At 38.5% G+C, this 20,317-nt stretch overlaps 1 protein-coding gene across 3 annotated transcripts in view; it reads right to left on the bottom strand.

The window, feature by feature from the left end:
* The window catches only part of CNTNAP4 (contactin associated protein family member 4), a 250,253-nt gene that overhangs the window by 204,973 nt on the left and 24,963 nt on the right, over positions 1-20,317 (bottom strand). For all 3 annotated transcript variants that reach the window (XM_042969646.1, XM_042969647.1, XM_042969648.1), the window contains exon 2: positions 8,473-8,583. In XM_042969646.1, coding sequence (XP_042825580.1) covers positions 8,473-8,583 — 111 coding nt within the window. The remainder of the gene's footprint in view (positions 1-8,472; positions 8,584-20,317) is intronic.

Below are 20,317 nucleotides of genomic sequence, written 5' to 3'. Positions count from 1 at the left end.
ATTACAATAGTCTCTAAAATGAGTGTATACCAAAAAAAGATGGTTTTCTATGGCTAGCTACCTTCACGCTTCCTCTTCCTCGAGAAGATGCTCCGGATTCTTCTGCACGGTAGCAGACTAGAAAGCTCCAGTTTGGTTATACAACCCACCTGCTAGCAGAGCCCTCGTGCCTTCCAGCCAAGACGGTGTATTCTCATTCTGAGGCTGAGTCCCAGACCCCTCCACACATATATGCTAACATTCTGTTTGCAGTATTTTGCATTTATATTCATGAGAGAGAGTGGCTTTTAATTTTCCTTTCTTGTTTGTCCTTGACGGGGTTTGGTATCAAGGTTATGCTGGCCTCACAGAAGGAGTTGGGAAGTATTTTGACTTTTTTTTTTCTGTCCTCTGGAAGAGAATGTGTAAGATTAGAGTTTTATCTTCCTTAAAAGTATCTTGGAGAATTCACGTATGAAGGCATTTTAGCCTGGAGTTTTCTCCACTGGAGCGTGTGAATTATGGATTCACTATCTTTAACAGACAGAGGGATATTTAAATTTTCCATTTTATTTCTTGGTACGACTTTTCAGGTTGTGTTTTTCAAATCATTTTTTTTCAATCCATTTAAATTTTCACCATCATTAGCAGAACATTTGTTAAAGTGTCCTCTTGCTATATTTTTGTCTTATTGGTTGTATTCTACGTCTTTATTTCATTAATGTACTTTTCTTTTTTTCCTTTCCTTTTCCTTATTTTGGTTTAATCTGCTGTTTCTTAAGCATTTCTTGAGAAGTTGAAGAACTAGGCAATAAATGGATCATTAATATTTAGTCTTCTGTCTTGTGTAATTTGTGCAAGTCAAGCTATCAGTTTGGACTGAGCTGCATCTCAATTTTGACCCGATAGCCTTTTGTTATCATTGAATTAAAATGTTTCCTAACTTCTGCTGAGATTTCTTTTTGGAAAGCATACTAATTAAAGTCCACACCTTTCTAGGTTTTTTAGTATTTCCTAATTATTGATTTCTAGTTTAATTCAACTGTATCCACAGTATTTATTCTGTCTGATTTAAATCCTCTGAGATTTATTCAAACAATTTTTTATGGCCCAGAATAAGTTTAAGTAAATATTCAAAGGTACACTGCCTAAGAATGTATATTCTATAGTTGTTGGGGGCAGAGTTTAATGCATCCTGCCCATTAAATAAATATAATTACTACTTATTTATATATTTTGTCAAATTTGTTCACTTTGCTGTTAAAATCTTCTGTATTTTCACTACTTTTTTTGCCCACTTCCTTGATAAAATACAGAGACAGAGAGAGATTAAAAACCCCTTACTATGTTTTATGTTTCAATTTATATTGTCTATTTCTCCTATCATTTCTGTCCATTTTTCTTTATATATTTTGAAGCCCTGTTATGTGTTGCAGAAAATATCAGGCTCACTATATGGTATTTCCTTTCTCTCCAGGATCTTTGCCCCTGAAGGCCTGGCTATCTTGGGTTTTTATCAGCTGTCTTCAAGCAGTTAATACTTTCTGGTTGGTTTACTAGTTTCAAAAATGCAGCTGTTACAGACTGAATGTGACTCCCCAAAATTCATAGTTGAAGCCCTAACCCCCAAGTGATGGTATTTGGTGCCTTTTTGAGGTACTCGGGTTTACATTAGGCCTTGAGAGTAGGACCCTCATGATGGGATTAGTGCCCTTTCAAGAAGAGGAAGACAGAGATGGCTCTCTCCACACAGACGCATCAAGGAAAGGCCCTGTGAGCACACAACAAGAAGGTGGCTGTCCACAGCTAAGGCAGGCTCTCTCCAGGAGCTGAATCTGCCAACGTCTTGATCTCAGACTTCCCAGCCTCTAGTACTGCAAGAAAGAAATGTCTATCATTTAAGACCTCCAGTCTATGGTATTTTGTTACAGTGGCCCAAGCTCAGACACGAACTTTTCTAAACTGATCACACACCCAGCCGTCTTGTTCGGCTCGGTTTCTTTACCATGAAGTAGGACAAAATCTTAGGTACGATTTTACCATCCAGAGTTTCGTGGGGGATCAGGCAGCGCGTGGAACTTCACTTGAAACTGATTGGCTTCTTCCCCTTCCTCACCCTGCTTCCTCCACTCCCTCACTGTTTTCTCCTGGGAGCTACCCCCTAACAAACCACTGGCACCTCAGTCATCACCCAGAGTGTGCTTCTGAGACAATACAACCTAACACACCACCTGATTACTTAGCTCACGTTTTTCTCCTACCTATATGTGAAATTTCCCTACTCAGCCCTGTGAAAAATGTTAGATATACACAAAGAAATATGTTAAATATTAATGATAATTGTAAATCTCATGAACGTATTTTAATTGACCAAATTTGAGCCATGGTATCAATTTCAGTAGGATCACATTTATGACTTGAATTCCTAGATCCTATGGCAGCTTAAGACATTTCCTAAGCCAGGAACATTCTGTGTCTCCTAGTTTGAGCGGAATTAGAAGAACAATCTGCCTTCAGGGACTCTACTTACCTTCTTCTTGAAGGGCCATCAATATCACTACTCACTCTCTCCATTACCAGAGTGAGTTAGAAAGAAAAGGTATTGCGTATAGAGTATTAGAAATGAAAAGAGTGTCATAGAATTGTCATAGAATTTAGAGATCTTCAAATTCCACCCCATACTTTTATAGGAAAGGAGAAAAGAAGAGGTAATTTCATTTCCTTAATGCAACTTGCTATTTAGGATGACGATCTAGTTTTCATGTTTCTAAAACCATATTTTCTATCACTATAAATTGCTTAGGGTTGGCTACTTGGCACATTCACTCAGGCTACATTATCAGGTTGATTTAGAGCTGAAAAAAAGTACGCTACAGGGCAGACAAAGACGATAAAGGTAAGTTAGAGGGATGACCAAGACATTGGCAAGAGACTTGAGAAGGAAGGGGGCCCAGAAAGGAGGGCAATATCCAAAGTAAAGAGAGGGCCAAGCGACCAAGCAGACAAGCACCTCTGGTGTTAAGTCAAGTGAATCAATAGAAGAGTAGAAGTGATTCTATATTAATCACAGAAATGATAGCAAATTCTCCCCTGCTTTAATGAACAGAGGATATAGGTATATGGAGAAATAAGATGTAAATCTTTACTCATTTTTTTTCTACCTTCTCAAGGCCAGCACACAAAATATAATCTATAAGCATGAATCACACACCACGGACCATAAAATTGATCTAGACCTTCATTTTCCAAACCTTTTCCAAAATGTTAATCTCCTTGGAAGTTCCTGTGTAACTTCATAAACCAATTTCCAATTGCTAAAAAAGTAAAATATTTTACATAAAGGCATCAGATCGCCCTAGTTCACAAACTTGGACTACGATATAGAAGAACGTACTTCAAGCTAATACTGAACATAAAAACATAGTTTTTGTTTTGCTTTATAATTAATCAGAAAAAAAACCCAACACTTACTACCAGAGTTATATGGAAGCCTGAATTCCCCAAGATTATCCTTGTAATTTATATATTTGGTCCCATGAGGTCTGCTAAAATGTGGTTAACTGGCAGGGCACACTGAACAGTTTAACGTTCTCTTGGGACTGTGCTTTTCTTATCACCATACCAGAGCCAAGATTATTTTCAATAGAGCCAATACCATTTCAATGCTATCAATAAAGCCAAAACCATTTCAATACTATCCCTATACTTTCAGTAGAAAATTAGGAAATTAAAGCACAGTGGTTAAATACTTTTCCCGTCCTTAAGTAAGAAGTAGTAGTCATTTAAACCCAAGAATGGTGAATTGGTCTCAGAGATGTCTAATACAGAAGTGTCTGCTTTTCACCTAAAATTTTATGATCCACTGGAGTGAGTAGGAGAGTAGGTTAGCTGAGGTTCAAGCGTGCTGGAGAAGCACGTGTTCTGTGACTACAGGGGTAATTCTCAGGGATCTGACTCTTCAGGGATCTAGTCGGGTTTCAGTGCTCTCATCTCAGTGTTAAGAACTGTACATCTCCTAGTCCTGGAGATGAATTACGGCATGAGACAGAAGAATTGGGCAGAGCTGGTAAGAAGGCATGTATTCACTGCCTGAATCAACGTGGACGTGCATGCCCCTTGCAATTCAGATAATTGTTCAGGGACCATGGGCTTACTCGGGCACCTCAGATTTTGGGGTAATGGGAAAGCAGGTGATATAGAAGCAAGCAAGCTGGTAATATCTTTTCTTCTCGAACAAACTACAATAAAAGGCCATCCCCATATGCACCAAATCCATATTCTTCTCAGTCAGGAAGCTTGCCCACACCATCTCTGGTCCTAGGGACCTCTATGCACATTCCTGACCCACACCCACTGTACCAATGAGGCTGCCCTTTCTTTAGGCTTGAGGTTTTTTTTGGTGCTGTGCAAAACCCATCTCTTATTCTTTTCCTCATGAAGAAAGTATTGGTTATTAAGTATATTAATGCTATCATTTTAAAATGTGATAATTATAAAAGATTTTCTGCAATATGTTTAACAGCAGGAAACATTCACCTCATCTGTCCTCTTAAGCACTGACATGTAGCATGCATACCTTGGGGATTTATCTTTTGGGTTTTAATTTAGGCATAATAGTTGTATGTGAAGAAGCACAATGATTTAGGGCAGTAAGAATCACCAAATAATTCTGCATAGAATGTCATAATTATTCTCATTAGGAGTACATCCGAAAATGGGAGTTCTCTCTGTCCATTAGCCAAATATGCTAATTTCTCTACAGATAGATGCTTGATGTTAACAGCAAATTCTATGGGCATGGGGAAAACATTGCTCGGCAGGCATTTAGAGTGGAAGGGTTTAACTGCAGTGAAGAAAAACAGACAATGGAGGGGTCCCTGGGTGGCTCAGTCGGTTAAGCGTCTGACTTCAGCTCAGGTCATGATCTCAGTTCCTGGGTTTGAGCCCCATGTCGTGCTCTGTGCCGGCAGCTCCGAGCCTGGAGCCTGCTTCAGATTCTGGGTCTCCCTCTCTCTCTGCCTCTCCCCCACTCATGCTGTCTCTTACACACACACACACACACACAAAATAAACATTTAAAAATTTTAAAGAAAGAAAGAAAGAAAGATAAATAGACAATGGGAAAACAAAGACAAACATTCAACTTTTAGGAAAATAGGATATATTCCGACCTTACAGAATAGATGACAGAAAACTTGCAGAATTTTTCAGTTATGGGAGCAATCTGCTATATAAATAAACACAGGTACATATGTATATCTACACTCATACCTATAAATACACGTAAGTATGATAGTTTTATTTACTGCTTTATGATTTTACATGTGTACACAAGTATATCAGTTGGCAGTAACCCATTTCCTAGGTTTCTCGAGTACATCAAAACTAAAACTTTCATTTGGATTACACTGCAGCCTGAGGGACAGTTCTGCATCTGTGGCCTCATTATATTCTGTCGTACGAACACACTTGGACTATCAAATGGCACACTAAAGCCTGTCTGAACTTGACATGGACACTAGTTAACTTCAGCTGCCAATCATCATTCAAACTACATGGAAGCTGCAGCAATATGGCAGAATATAAAGGCAGAGAGAGATTTCATTCTAATACGTAGCCAGTATTAGCAGGGATGGGTTTTTGTTCATCTGTGTTGTTTACCCTTACATCTGGATTATATTCCTCTGAGCTATGAGATCTTTCAGATTCAAACTTGGAGGCATCCTCCCAGTACGAACAAGTACGGAGAAGTCCTTTCCTCAGGGGCACTCTTCCCAGCTTCCCAGGACTGCTTTAACTAAATATCACTAACTGGGCAGCTTAAAACAACAGAACTTATTCTCTCACAGTTTGGGAGGCTGGACATCCAAAATCAAGGTGTTGGCGGGGCCATGCTCCTCCCCTTGTAAGCTTTAGAAAAGACTCCTTCCCTGCCTCCTCCTAGCTTCTAGAAGTTGCTGGCGATACAGACATTTCTGAGTATGAAACCCCATCATTCCAACTTTTGCTTCCATTTCTACATGTTCCATTTCCACATGGCCTTCTTCTCTCTCTCCGTCTCTTCTGTCTCTGTGTCTCCAAATCTCATTCTCTTTACAAGGCCTGATCTGGAGCTCACCCTAATCCACAATAACCTAAACCAATAAGACCTCAACTTGATCACACTGCAGAGACTCTAGATCGAAATAAAGTCACATTCATAGGCATCAGGGTTAGAATTTGAATGTATCCTTTTGGAGGACACAACTCAAACCACAACAGCACTCAAGTGGCAAAATTAACTTAATATACCTCCAAAAATGTTCATTTTTCTTCATCCCTCCTGAGAGATTCATTATGTTCAACAGTATCTTTTTCTGGTCTTCTTCTCCCGCCCCGGGGCCTAGTTATTTTCACAGTTACCCATGGCATTTATCTCATGGATGGAGAACAGCCGCTGGATAAGCTTGATTCTTCGTTTCTTGCTTGTTTGTTCTTTGGCTCTCAATTTTCTAGATTCCACAGGAAAGAGGTCACTCTATCCATGTTTCTGGGAGACCTAGGCCTTTATTTGTTGATTCAGTTTATTTACATGTGACCTGCTGACTTGGTTAAACACCCTTCCACAGCCTGATCTAAATATACTACAAGGAATGTTGATAGTAGAAATAACATATAGCCTTTAATAAATCACTCAAGAGCTGACATTCCTTTGTGAACACTTGATGTAATTAAGAGGGAAGAAAAAAGAAAAACTAAATAAAAAAGAAAAAAATGTAATCAAGTAGGTTGACAACCAGCAAAAGATAATTAAAATGATCCTGTTTTGTTTCTCCATTTCATTAACATGCAAATGAGATTCATGAAGTTTGATACTGTGGTTCACCAAGAGCCAGAGAAACGAATTAAGAATGAAAATGAGTCTCACTGGCGGAGACTTCTGACGAGTCTATAAATTAATGAAAAATACGATTTGATCCGATTCATAACTTATATACATTTTGTGTGATTTATTGAATCTCAGCAAATGAAATAAAGATAAATAGTTAAATTAAATTTTGTATCCTTCCATGGGCCAAATCCTAGGAAAGCTCCTATTTCTCAAATAGAGCAGTGGTAAATGTTATACCCTGCCTTACTTTGGAAAGGAGTATAAGAGAGAGACCTCACTGCAAGATCACTGCTGTGATGTCAGCATTCCTGCTTGGAGAAGCACAGGTTCAAGAGTTGGACTGGTCTGCAGAGGGGCTAGGAGAGCTCACTTGCCTGTGGTCAGGAAAGAATTCAGAATTGCAAATAGGGAGAGAGAGTCCAATAACCCTCACTCTAAGGCAAATAAAAGGAACGGACAAGCAGTATCTACACAAATATATCCAAGGCCCCACAAATTCCCTATTTGATCAAGGATCTCCGTTCTTACTCTCCAGTGATGCTTTCACACTCAGATACACCCATAGGTGACTGTCGCAAATAATATGAGATGACATTTTAAAATAAACTTAAATTTATTAAGTCATGCTAAGGTGTTAGATATTTATCATGTGTACCAGATGGCAAAACACAGACACACACACACACACACACACAATTTGATCTATGTGTTACATCCAATGTGCATCATGCTGAAACACTACAACAGCACCGAGGATAACATCAAGGAGAAAAATGAAAAGAAGTGGCTGACATATGGCATGCAAGAAGGGGATAATAAATGAGCAAATCACGGTTTCAATAATATATGATGTCGATGTCTATTTTTTCCATGGTTGCTAAAAACGTTTTCTGTGTGAGAACTGCCAAGCCTCTTTCTATAGAATGTGAGTGCAGATGGCTTTTGCCTTCACGTATTATGGAAAGGGGCCATGATGATGCTGTCTCTAAGTGCACAGAGTTTCGAAATTCTCTCTTAGTTCAACGGCAAGTTGCCTTTTAATTATCTGCGCTTTCCCTTAAACATATTCAAGCGATCAAACACAACCTACCTATGAGACTGTCAACAATATGAACTGCATATTCCTAGAGGAGCATGAAACTTATTAAGTTCCCATTCCTCCACAGGAGAGAGAATCATGCCATCTACACTGAGAATTGCGCAAACTGAGGGCTCCTTATTTTTAAATAACTAGCGTCTTTGAAAATTACTTCTTCTCACAAGCTTCCTGTTTAACTTGAAATAGGGGGTCAATTAGATTTTTCATGGCTACTATATACATAATGATTAGATCTTGTTTTAGAAACGTTTACGTCATAAGATAAATATAAAAGCTCACCATACTGAAGGATTTCAGTTCTTTGGGTGCTGAAATGATGACACGGGCTTTAAAATAGGATGTAACCCTTTGCCATCCCAGAACCAGTCCTATAAGTCATATACTTCTTGTGAGTTTCAGCCATTTGCTTATGGAGACATGTACTTCCTTTTACAATATGTCACTTATAATGATTTCATTAAAAGAGAATGGAAAATTAGGGAGATTCAACACGAATCAATCAAAAGGTAAAAAGCAGACTTACCATCTCTTCGATTTAGCCTTGCAAATCCAGGACCGTGACTGCTAGAAAGTTCAGATGAACTGCTGAACGATGCCGGAGACAAGGCAGACACCAGAGGCTCATCACAATCATCTGCCAAAAGGGAAAATCCACATTGAGGTTAGAACAGTGCTGACAGCTTTCTTGGATTCCATAGGCCAAACAAACAAAACAAAAAATACTAGGATCTCTAACAATATGCCCACTGCTTATATGCAATTTTCTCCTAGAGACCTAATAAGTTCAATAAGAAAAGAAAAAAAAACTTAAAGACAAGAGAATATGAAGAAAAATGTTGTAGAAATTATAAAATAATATAATATCTTGAGATAGAAAAGATTTACCTAAGCAAGAAACAAAAATACCTAATCAGTATACAAATTTACAAGTAAATGTATGTAAAGAAAGATTTATAAATAAAACTATATTAAAATCAAGAAATCACGGTTGCTAAAAGATGCGTAAAAAAAACATCACATGTGGAAAGTACATGCAAAACAGCATGTGATTAGTATTCAAAATTAAGGAAAACAAAATAAAATAAAGACAAAAACTACTTTTAAATTGGTTCGAAAAAACACTTGGAAAAATGGCACAAGGCAAGACCAGAGAGTTCACATAACAGAATGTATATAAACCGATGTTCAAACTCATCAGTAAAAAGAAGTGTAAATCAAGACTACAATGAGATGCTATTTTACAGATAGTATATTCACAAGATTTTAGAATTCTGACACTACCAGATCATCCAGAGAGTGTGGGCCAAGAGAAGTTCCAACAGGTGGGAGTGTAAATCTGAGCACCTATTTTAAAAACATAATTTGTCACTAGCTCGTGCATTTGAACTTTTCTGTACCCCGATGTTCCTCCAATTCCATTGACATGGATGTCCTCCTGGGGAGAACGTCCCCATGACGAAACACTGGTCTCAAGGAGTTTGCCTTCCTACCCAACGATGTAATACAAATACCAGTATCTTCTCTGTCCATTGAAAAGAGAAAAGTTGCAAATCACTGACCTAGAGAAACTCTTGCATTTGTACACCAGGAGATGTGCAATTTCTGGCAACATTGTTCATAATAGGAAAAAATCGTTGACAACCCAAACATCCAATGACCACAGAACAGATCAGTAAATCACAGTACTCTTCACAATGGAAAAACATATAGCAGTACAAAGGAACTACATCAACGCACACCGAAGATAATGGTTGGATCTTAGAAACAAAACAGGTCTGATAGTTTTGAGAATCTTAAAACTAAGTAAAGCTAAGTAATACGTTGTTTAGAATACACATAATTTTAAAAAAACAAAGAAATGAAAAACATAAAACTCAGGACAATGGTTACTTCCAGAGGAAGGAGATGTGTATGTGTGTGTACATACATGCATGTATATATCAAGACACAAGCACATACGGATATATACAAAGTATATACCTATCATCTATCTTGTTAATGTGTATCACATATAAAATTAAAACTAAGGCATGAAGAGAGAGGGAAAGTATAAGAATAATCTCATGGAAACTGAGGGCTCATGGGGGGTGGGGGAGAGGGGAAAGTGGGTGATGGGCATTGAGGAGGGCACCTGTTGGGATGAGCCCTGGGTGTTGTATGGAAACCAATCTGACAATAAATTATATATGAAAAAAAAAGAATAATCTCATGGAGACAATGTTGTAACATATGTTTTATTTTATTCAGGTAATTCTTCATTCCATGCAACCTTTACATATTTGTCTTTTATTTTATACAATTATTAAGTTGTTGTCAGTTTTTACTCTAATCAGAAAAAATATTTGTCTCATATTTAGGATTTAACACAACTGGTAATTAAAAATCAGGCAGGGTTATTGTCCCAATTATTTACCAATAATTTAATTTAAATTAAATTAAGCTAGGGATTATCTAAATTCATCTGAAATTTTATAAAGCTTATTCTGCCTGAACAGTTTAAAAAAAAAACAGTCGTTGGTAGTTTCATTGTTAAAGCATTCAAACTACAATATTTTTCTGCAGTCCTATTTGAAATGTGTTTTTCTTTAAAGCCAAATGTCTCAAGTATAAGAGATAAGTAAAAATTTGCCAACTTAACATTGGCATGCCTTTCAGAAGAATTTGCCTGAGATGGCATTTTACTTTTTAAGACTGTCTCATTTTCATTTAAAGCACACTTTTTCTTCCTGCACACCTGAAATTCTTTAGCTGACTCTTAAGACAGACTTGATAACTGGCCCACAGTTCCTGCAGGTCTATTGATTGGCTTAAGTACTGACACCGTCGATCTGGTGCTAATTCAAGTATTAAGGAGTGTAGACATAAAGAGACACACAATCCACAGAGTGATGAAGGAAGTTCTGATTGTGCCCAACCAGGAGTAACTACCAAATGGCTTTCGTACACTGTGCAAAAGACAATGTGTGCATCTGCACGTACAAATGAGTGTGTTATCTCTACAGGGGGTGCACATGTGGGTGTGTGTTTACCAGAAGTACAGTCACTGTTGAATCATTATCAGTATTCAGGTGTACATGTGACCCAAAAAAGCGTGTTTAACTGTAATTCTCAATCAATTATGCAGATGCAAATCAATGTTTCAGACGTAAAATGTCTCTCCAGTGCAATCACTCTTGAGGGCATATATTTACTGCTCATTTGTTTTTGCCATTATAAACTGAGATTCAATACTGTTCTATTTTTAGCCTAAAATGGGACTAAAATAAAGAGAAGGTGCGTTTATTTCATTTATGGGGAAAGAATATGGGGTATGGAAAATGGATCAGGGAGGCTTCTGGTGTTTGGTAAACTTCCAGTTGTTGGCCTGAGTGGTGATTACATGGTGTTATTATGTTTTGCAATGAGCGTACACATATCCCCATGATCTATGGTATGTTTATCTGGCAATAAAATATTCTAAAGTTATTCTTATATAAAACTAATAATAAGGGGTGCCTGGGTAGCTCAGTCGGTGAAGCATCCGACTCTTGATTTCAGCTCAGGTCATGGATCTCTCGGTTTGTCAGATGGAGCCCTACATCAGGCTCTGCACTGACAGCACAAAGCCTGCTTGGGATTCTCTCTCTCTCTCTCTCTCTCTCTCTCTCTCTCTCTCTCTCTCTCTCTCTCTCTCTCTCCCTGTCCTCTCCTGATCATGTGCTTGCTTTCTCTCCCTCTCTCAAAATAAATAAATAAACATTTTTTAAAAAACTAATAATAACAGGGGCGCCTGGGTGGCTCAGTCGGTTGACTATCCGACTTTGGCTCAGGTCATGATCTAGAGGTTTGTGAGTTGGAGCCCCGCATCCGGCTCTGTGCTGATGGCTCAGAGCCTGAAGCCTACTTCAGATTCTATGTCTCCCCCTCTCTCTACCCCTCCCCTGCTCATGCTCTGTGTCTCTCTGTCTCTCAATAGTAAATAAATGTTAAAAATTTTTTAAAAAAACTAATAACCAACACACGTTCAGTGAGCACGCTGTACTAAGAACTTACCCATTTTACACAGAGTTATTAATCTTTACTACTCTTCTTTAAGATACCAGTATTACTGTTATTTTACAAGTGAGGTAATTGAAATACAGACTTTAGTTAATTTGCTTGCCTCACTGGAGTGGAACCATGGTATTTAAAAAAGTGAGATGGGGTCTAGAATCCAGTGTGTAAGAACACTATAACTACAACTATTATTTCTTTAGGTTGGGAGTATAGGAATTTCACCAGATACCATGATGACATAAATAACATCTCTCTCAAGAAGTTATACACTTCAATTCCAGATGTGCCAAGCAACTTATTACCAAAAAAACATAAAGTAATAAACAAACAAACAACAAAACTACTGATCTTTAATAGTCCTGAACCACAGGAGCAAGGACTCAGACAGCAGTAAGGAGTCTGGAGTAAAAGGAATATTTCCCTCAAGACACTAATAAAATGGAATTCTAGATTAAGTGTCAGTCTCCTGTGAATTTAATTCCAGAAAACAAGTTTTCTCTGACTGTACCAGTAATTGCAGTAAAATGCAGGCCCTGGACATAGCTGAGAACCACAACAGGAGGTGAGTTAGACGCCCCAGGGGAATTCAGCAACATCTGGAGACACTTTGAGCATCACAACTTGGGCATATTCTAGAATCTAGTGGGTGGAGACCAGGGATGCTGCTTAAACATCCTATGGTGTACAGGCAGCCCTCACGACAAAGAATTATCCAGTCCCAAATGTCAATAGTGCAGTGGTTGAGAAACCCTATCCTAGACTCCAGTAAAAGAAACTGGGTGAACTCGTCTTCTCTGGACTAATCTCTCATCTAGCACTCCCAGTTTCCTCAAATTCTCATGATTATTAGCTCTAATTTACAGCTTCCCAGAGTGCATATGAACATTGTTCAGAGTGCATAAATATATGTCAGAAATGAAATAATATACTGAAATAATATACTATTTATTATATACTGAAATAATCTGAAATAGTATGCTATTTGAAATCTGAAATAATATACTATTTCAGTTCAAAACATAATAGTATTATTTTTAAATAAAATATTATATCACATCATTACCATCCTGGTTCCTTCACTAGGGACATACATATGTGTCTCAGACCATGAATCTGGAGTTCTCTCTTGTCCATCAAGAGAGCAGACACAGAATTGAAAACAAGAGGGGTTAATGTCTGGGAGGAGACAAGAGCCCCAAGCAGGGGTTTCCTCTCGGTATTTATTGAGCTCTCAAGATCTTATACCCATGGTGAAAGTGGAGAAAACAATCAGACAGTAATGATTAACTTGTGTAAGAAGCAAAGGGTCTGGGGGGGCATGTGGAGTTTGTGATCAAAGTATACTGGCACCAGATGGATATAACAAATGATATAACAAGTTACTTGTGATCCTATTATAATATCTCTCTCACTAACCCTGGGCCCTTTCTCCCTATGGTGGCGGCTTTCTGCCCTAAGCTTTCTTAACCCATTTATGTAAGTATAAGGACTTCTTGAACTTATTTCCCACATATATGTACATATATTATTATACACATAATAGTATACGTGTATTATAGTATACACATATATGTATGTATAAATTTGTATAGTTGGATATGTAAAAATGTGTATTTATATATGTATAATAAGCATAAATGTTAATACATGATTATAATACATATATGTACACCCATATGTATGTACATATACATTTATTAAAATGTATACATGTACACGTGTATAAAAGCTGTATCAATGCTAAGTTAGCCATCAAGTTCTAAGTGATGGCATATACTCACGGTATGGTATCCTTATATAAATATGTATCCATATATTTTTGTATGTATACATATTATATACACAAATGTGTTACTAATAAAAATATATAATCATATGTATTATGCATATATGTATTATATATACATATTAATAAATATGAATTCATACATACTTGAAATATACATCTACATTACATAGTTTATACATATGTATGTATAAGTACATACATATATGCATTTAGATGTGTAAATAATATTTTGTAGATTTACATGCTATATATGCATTAGCACACATGTAGTTGCATGTCTAAATATGCTACATAATATGTACATATTATGCCTTATATAACATCATAAACATATACATACATTTACATACAACACCTGTATTAAATATACCATGTACATATTTACATATGTAAATATATAGTGTTCAAGTGTGGTGCCTTTGCACACCCACCCCTGCAAGTCTCCAGGGGACTGCCCTCCACAGAAGCTGCCAAGCAGGGAGAGGATGACGCGGCCCCCTTCCTCCTGCTGTGAGCAGATGAGCTACTGGGCCTGGGGCCCTGACCTCACCCCACTTCTCTTCCAGAGCTGCGGCCCACTCTCCTCTGCTTCCTGCACATTGCTGGCACGTGTGTGCCCCTCGCCCCCCTTCTGTCCAGCACTTGCTCTGCGTTGGCGTGGAAGCCCTAACTCCCAGCTCCCCTCGGGCTGTCTTTTGACACTGAGAAGGAAGGTTTCTAAATTGCAGGAGCAGGATGGAACTTCTTCCATGCCCTCCCCAACTTTTTGGACAGGAGGCCCTGGGAGACTGAGGCCTTCCAGGCCCAAGTGCTGCTTTTTGTACCCCCCACCTCTCGCACATGGGTTGGACTCAGGTGTCTAACTCCCATCCCAGCAAGACAGCTCTGACCTGTATCCTGCCATCCCCCTGAGAGCTAGGGGGAGGGACAAGGGTCAACTCAGCTTCCACCCAGGCTTTGGGCTGCCGCAGTGCATGCAGGGACTCAGCTCCCACCCCAACACCTCACCCCTCATCGAGCTTGGCGATGGAGAGGCAGCCAAGGGGAGCTGCCCTGACCCCCGGAACCAGGTGAGGACCCCCGGCACAGCCTGATCTCTTTATGATGGTTAGGGGAGGGGAGCACATCTAGGTCAAAGTGGCACAGGCGCTCATTAAGACTCCAGTCACTAATGACATTTAAAAATTCAATCATTATGGGGGAAGGCTTGTACTATTCAGCACGGTGAACAGGGCATGTTTGGTTAATTAGTGTCTTTTTCTATTAGAGGAAGAAATGGACATCTCTCTTACTTCTCTCTGTTTTTCCAAAATTATATTATTTTTTGTTCAACCTTTTTCATAGTCATATTAGAATTTCCACATTAGCCTTGATACAGTTAGAAATGTGAAACCAGTTTTTAATGTTTTTGTAAAAAAAAAATTCTATACACTGATTACATGTAGAAGACAGTTTTAGTGAATCGTTAGAATGTCCATAGTAACCTAATTTATATTGAGACATTTTCTCACACACTCATATGCATGCACACACACACACACACACACACACACACACACACAAATCTACAGCTTTCAGGTCAACATCTCAGAAAAAATCACCATTTCTTCTTCACACGAGAGAAAAACTTACAATTGTCATTAAAAAGACAATGATAAATTAGATCTCTGGCAAACTGTGTATATAAAAAACTCAAGAGCCTGTTACAAATAAAGATGCAAGCTATAGTGAAAGTATTTTAATACAGCTCGATCGAAAGTAATTTAATTTTATTTTATAAAGGGCTTTAATGCATAATTCTCATAAGTAAGTAAAAGCTGTTCAGTTTTTAATAAAAGTAATTCAATTTTCTTAATCTCTGTGTAATACTACCTGTACTAAGATAATAGGTATATATTATTAGCTGCTTATGTTCTCAGTGCTTCACATGTATTAACTCATTTGATCCTGACAAATACCCTATATTATTTGATAGTATTAACTCCATTGGACACTTGAAGAGAAAGGTACACCATGGTTAAATAATTTACCCAACAACACAGAAGTCCTATTCTGAGCAAGTACACTGTTGAAACAAACACTGGTAATCTAAAATATACTTGACAAAAAAAATAGAGCTAATTTTCAGTAGCATCCGGCTTAGCTGCCTTCTCTATTATTTGGAAAACCTGCCAAAATTACTTGCATGCCTGCTAATGGATCATGTTTCCCAGACGAATATTCATTGGAGAGGACAGGATAGGATAGATAGAAAACATACTTAAAGTATTTAAAAATTCCCATACAACTAGAGACAGAGGTGGGACCTGTGACAGGGAGCTTTGGAAACATTAGAATCTGAGTCTTTTCACAAAGACCTATTCCAAATATGCCATTGACAGAATCAGGATTAAGGAATGACCTTCCCTTCAAGAAATATATTTCCTGGAACAAATGTCTTACTCCAATCTATATTATTGGAATTGTCATTCAGTTGAAAGTAGAAATCAACTAATTTAAGAAAGTGTGGAATTATGCTAACATATATCAAAAATATTGTATACAAGCCAAGATCTTATCTGAAAAATTAGACAATATTGTCTGAGTCAACCATAAGCCCAGTCTGAGTTCTACAAATGGTCCAGGCCTAGTTTCAAGGTTCCAGGAGTAGTCCCATCTCCCTGCCCTGGAATGACACAGGATCCAGTCCTTCAGGCACCTCTGACTCTTGTCCAGTGAGAAAATGGATATACAAATGGGCAATGGCCAGATTACATGCAAAAATAGAACTGTGACCCATAACCTACAGTAACCAGCCCAAGAAGCCAACCTACTATCTACAGTAATAAGCCCAAAAAAGCCAAACACTAACCCCTGTAGCAACTGGCCCTAAACAGTCAGGACTTGTCTAATAACTTACAACCTCCCTAATTTTTGCCTCTGCTTCCAAGTTAGCACTGGATAAATGTATTTAGTAGAGATTTCTAAATCTCTACCAAATACAGAAGAAACCAAATACACACATCTAATCAATCACATAGGATGCCCTCCTTCTACTTAGCCTGCTTTCAGCTTCCTCTTACCAGCAGCCTCCAATGCAGATATACCTGAAGCCTCCCCTTTTTTTTCCACTATAAAGCTTCCCCCCCCACCCTGCCCCCCCTTGAGTCTCTGCCAAACATAAGTGATGGTGGCTGGCTCTCTTGCTATAGGGAACTCTGGCTAACTAGCCTTTGCTTGTTCTCAAAGTCTCCTTTATTTCCATGATAATGAGTTCTTCCCAACTCTGCAAGCTCACCCCCTTATTGTAACCATCCCAGGCATTCATTCACACATCAAAGAAAAGCCACAGAAGTCCATCCTAAGAATTTACAGAAGACCCGGGAATGTATGAAAAGCATCAACTTCCTGATAAAAAATATATGGATCAGCACCAGGCTGTCTCTTCTGTGGAACATGCACCTTCAGTAACTCAACCTAGCTGCATAGGAGAATCACAAGGGGGAGATTTAAAACTTGCCTGTGGCTGTGCCCCATTCCAGGTCATTCGGACTTACTTTGTCTGGGGTGTAGTTTAGCCGGGACACCGTGATAGTTTGGAGACCGGTAAAATAGACTTGCAAATTAATTCCTATCTAATGGAGAGTTTTGTTCCTTTCAAAGGCACTTTATGCTTTTCCTACTGCTTTATGAGGCTGTTTAAAGATTGAAAAATGGTTATGGTGTTACACCCCACCCCATTTTCCCTACATAGCTAAGTCAACTGACAGTGTGTGGAGGCAAATACTCCACAGTCACATTCTGGAGAGAAAAAAAAAAAGAAAAAGAATAAGTTTTAAGGATAGTGATACAACTGGGCTAAAATAAAACATAATTTTTCAAAAGAGCAGGTAACAAAATACAGGCCAATCCTGATTTTTCTCTCTCATCATCATCCAAAATAACATTTCAACTCAATTAAATACCACTGAGTATATACTACTATTAAATTCTTTTAGCCTCTTTGAGTATTAAATTTGACCTCAGCATAAAAATTAGCATTCACTTGAGGATACTAGCTTTAGATATATTAAATAAGACAAACATGAGCTTCTAACTTTGTCAGTGGCTTAAATCTAAAAATAACATATTGCTGCAATTTAAAACAAGCAAGCACGTATTGGCATTATTTCTAGAACGGAGTCAGACTCATGGGGGGTTTTCTAGTTGTCAAGAATTCATTATTACAGCAGCCTCTCAGTTTCTAGGCATTTTCTCCTATATAAGCCATGGGTGAATTATATACATAATTGTTAATACTCCGTGATGTTAATGGGATAAGCTTTCACTTGGAGGCAAACACTGGCTTAGTGCCCCAAGTTAGATCCTTGGTTTGAATCGCTTTCCCAATTAATCTCCACAATTAATGGATTAATGGGAAGGCAGTTAACTTTTAATGACAGCACAGCCAGAGGCTGATTGATTTTAGAGGCTTAATAGCAACTATTTAAAGTCCAGATTTTAGGACAAGGAAACCTACAAATCCAACAAACAAAACCAACCAAAGGTGAAAGAGTAGAACAAATAACAAAAAGCAAAGAGAGTATGAGGGTTCCAAGAATCTGCACACATCACAGACTCTTTCCGACAAAATGGGCACATGTGACACCCACATGAATAGACTGAAGGCTTGTTCACGTATCTCTAACCAGTTCCTTTTATGACCGAATCTAAATTTCAGAACTGACTTTTGATTTCAAAAGAACTTAAAGAGAGAAACTTTACATGAGTATAAAACCCAAAATAATTCCAATAGATTGAAGAATGTAAGATGTTTAAAACAGTGATAGAGTCCTTTCACAAAATTAGGATTTGTGTGGAGTTGGCGCGGGGAGGGGTTCAGAACATTAATAGGGGTGTAACTTGGATAAGATATAAAGTACGCTTCAAAATAATAAAGCTGATGCCCAGTCTAAAGCAAACTCACATGTAAGGTTAAAAACTGGTAGTTGAAAAAAATGATAATAAATGCAAATAAAAATGATGTTCAGCAAACATGGGGTCTATGCCTTTCACAATCTAAACACAAAACAGTCAAGCAAGAAAAAGGAGGAAAGACAGAGAAAATATCACGTATACATGAATCCAGTGAGGTTCTGTCCACAGTTGCTCAGACACAGATTCTGGAACATTTACAGTTTAAGCTCCTACACAGGAGTTTATGTGACCCCTCCATTAACTGCAAATGACATAGATTAAATTGACTTTAAATCTATGATAGAACAGCTAAAGTCAAATGGTAATCAAGACACGGCTTTAAAACAGAATAGGTTTAAATGTATATTATAAACAATTTTTCATCTCTTTTTTCTTCTTTTTTAATAGGCTCGTGTAAAAACTCTTGAGTGAACTATTACAGATAATTGTTTGTTTTTCACAGCCCAGGAAGAGAGGCAGAGGAAATAAATGGCTGCTGTAGTAGTTTGTTATTTATTGCTGATGTAACAAATGACCACAAACATGGTGTCTTAATTATCTTACAGTTCTGACGTCAGAAGTCCAAAATTAGCTTCATGGGCTAAAATAAGGTTTCAGCAGGGCAACGTTCCTTTTGGAGGCTCTGGGAGAGAATCTGTTCGCTTCCCTTTTCCAACCTCTGCAGGACCACTGCCTTACTCAGGGTCTCTGATCACATCTCTCCCCTCACTCCCCTCCTGCCCGTTTTCACTAATGAGAATTCTGACATTGAGCCCACCTAGATAATCCAGGATAATCTCCCCATCTCAAGAGCCTTAATCTAATAACACCTGCAAGGTCCTTTTTGCCTTATAAGGTCAAGTCAAAGATCCCAGGGATTAAGATGTGGACATCCTTGGATGGCCATTACTCTGCCTACCACAGTTACCAACTTGTAGGTGTAGAACCAAGAAAGGAATTTTTTTTGCATATTCTGTGGCTCAAATTATTGCCCACTGATTGTTAAAGAACACTTCTGAGTCTGATGTGGGGACACACATATATTGCTTTAACGAGGAGACCTCCTGTTTTTGGTAAGCCGTTAAGAGTTAATGGAATCCACACATAGGATTATAATTTGAGACAGACAAGACTGGTTCATTCCCAGAACCATTTAGGAGATTACCCCAAGCCTCTCCTCAATGCACAAAACTGGGACATTCTGAGCACCTGCTTCCTCTCCAAGTCACAGCCATACTCCCCCTTCCCCACTGATATTCCCCCTGAGAGCCACCACCTCTCACACCCTTCTGGAAGGTACCTCCTTAAGCTGAACAGGTACCTATTATGGCACCTGTTAAGTGGTCTGCAGCCCCACTTCCTGGGACGAAAGTGTCTGGAGGGTCAGCATCACGTGGTACCTGGCGCCTCACGCAGAAGCCAGTCTATGGTGGAGCGCACTGATTTCAAATACAGCTTCGGAGCCATCCTCCCTGGGCTCAAGTCCTGCCTCTGCCAATTACTAACTGATCTTCCACACTTTATTTAAAGTGCCTTCCCCATCTCTAAATGGGGATCATGATGATACTAAGGTAAACAGGGCTTTCTGAGGATTAAATGAGTCAGCAGA

Source organism: Panthera tigris, chromosome E2 (assembly GCF_018350195.1).
Source record: "Panthera tigris isolate Pti1 chromosome E2, P.tigris_Pti1_mat1.1, whole genome shotgun sequence".
Taxonomy (NCBI): domain Eukaryota; kingdom Metazoa; phylum Chordata; class Mammalia; order Carnivora; family Felidae; genus Panthera; species Panthera tigris.
This window is presented reverse-complemented; position numbering and strand designations above follow the sequence as displayed.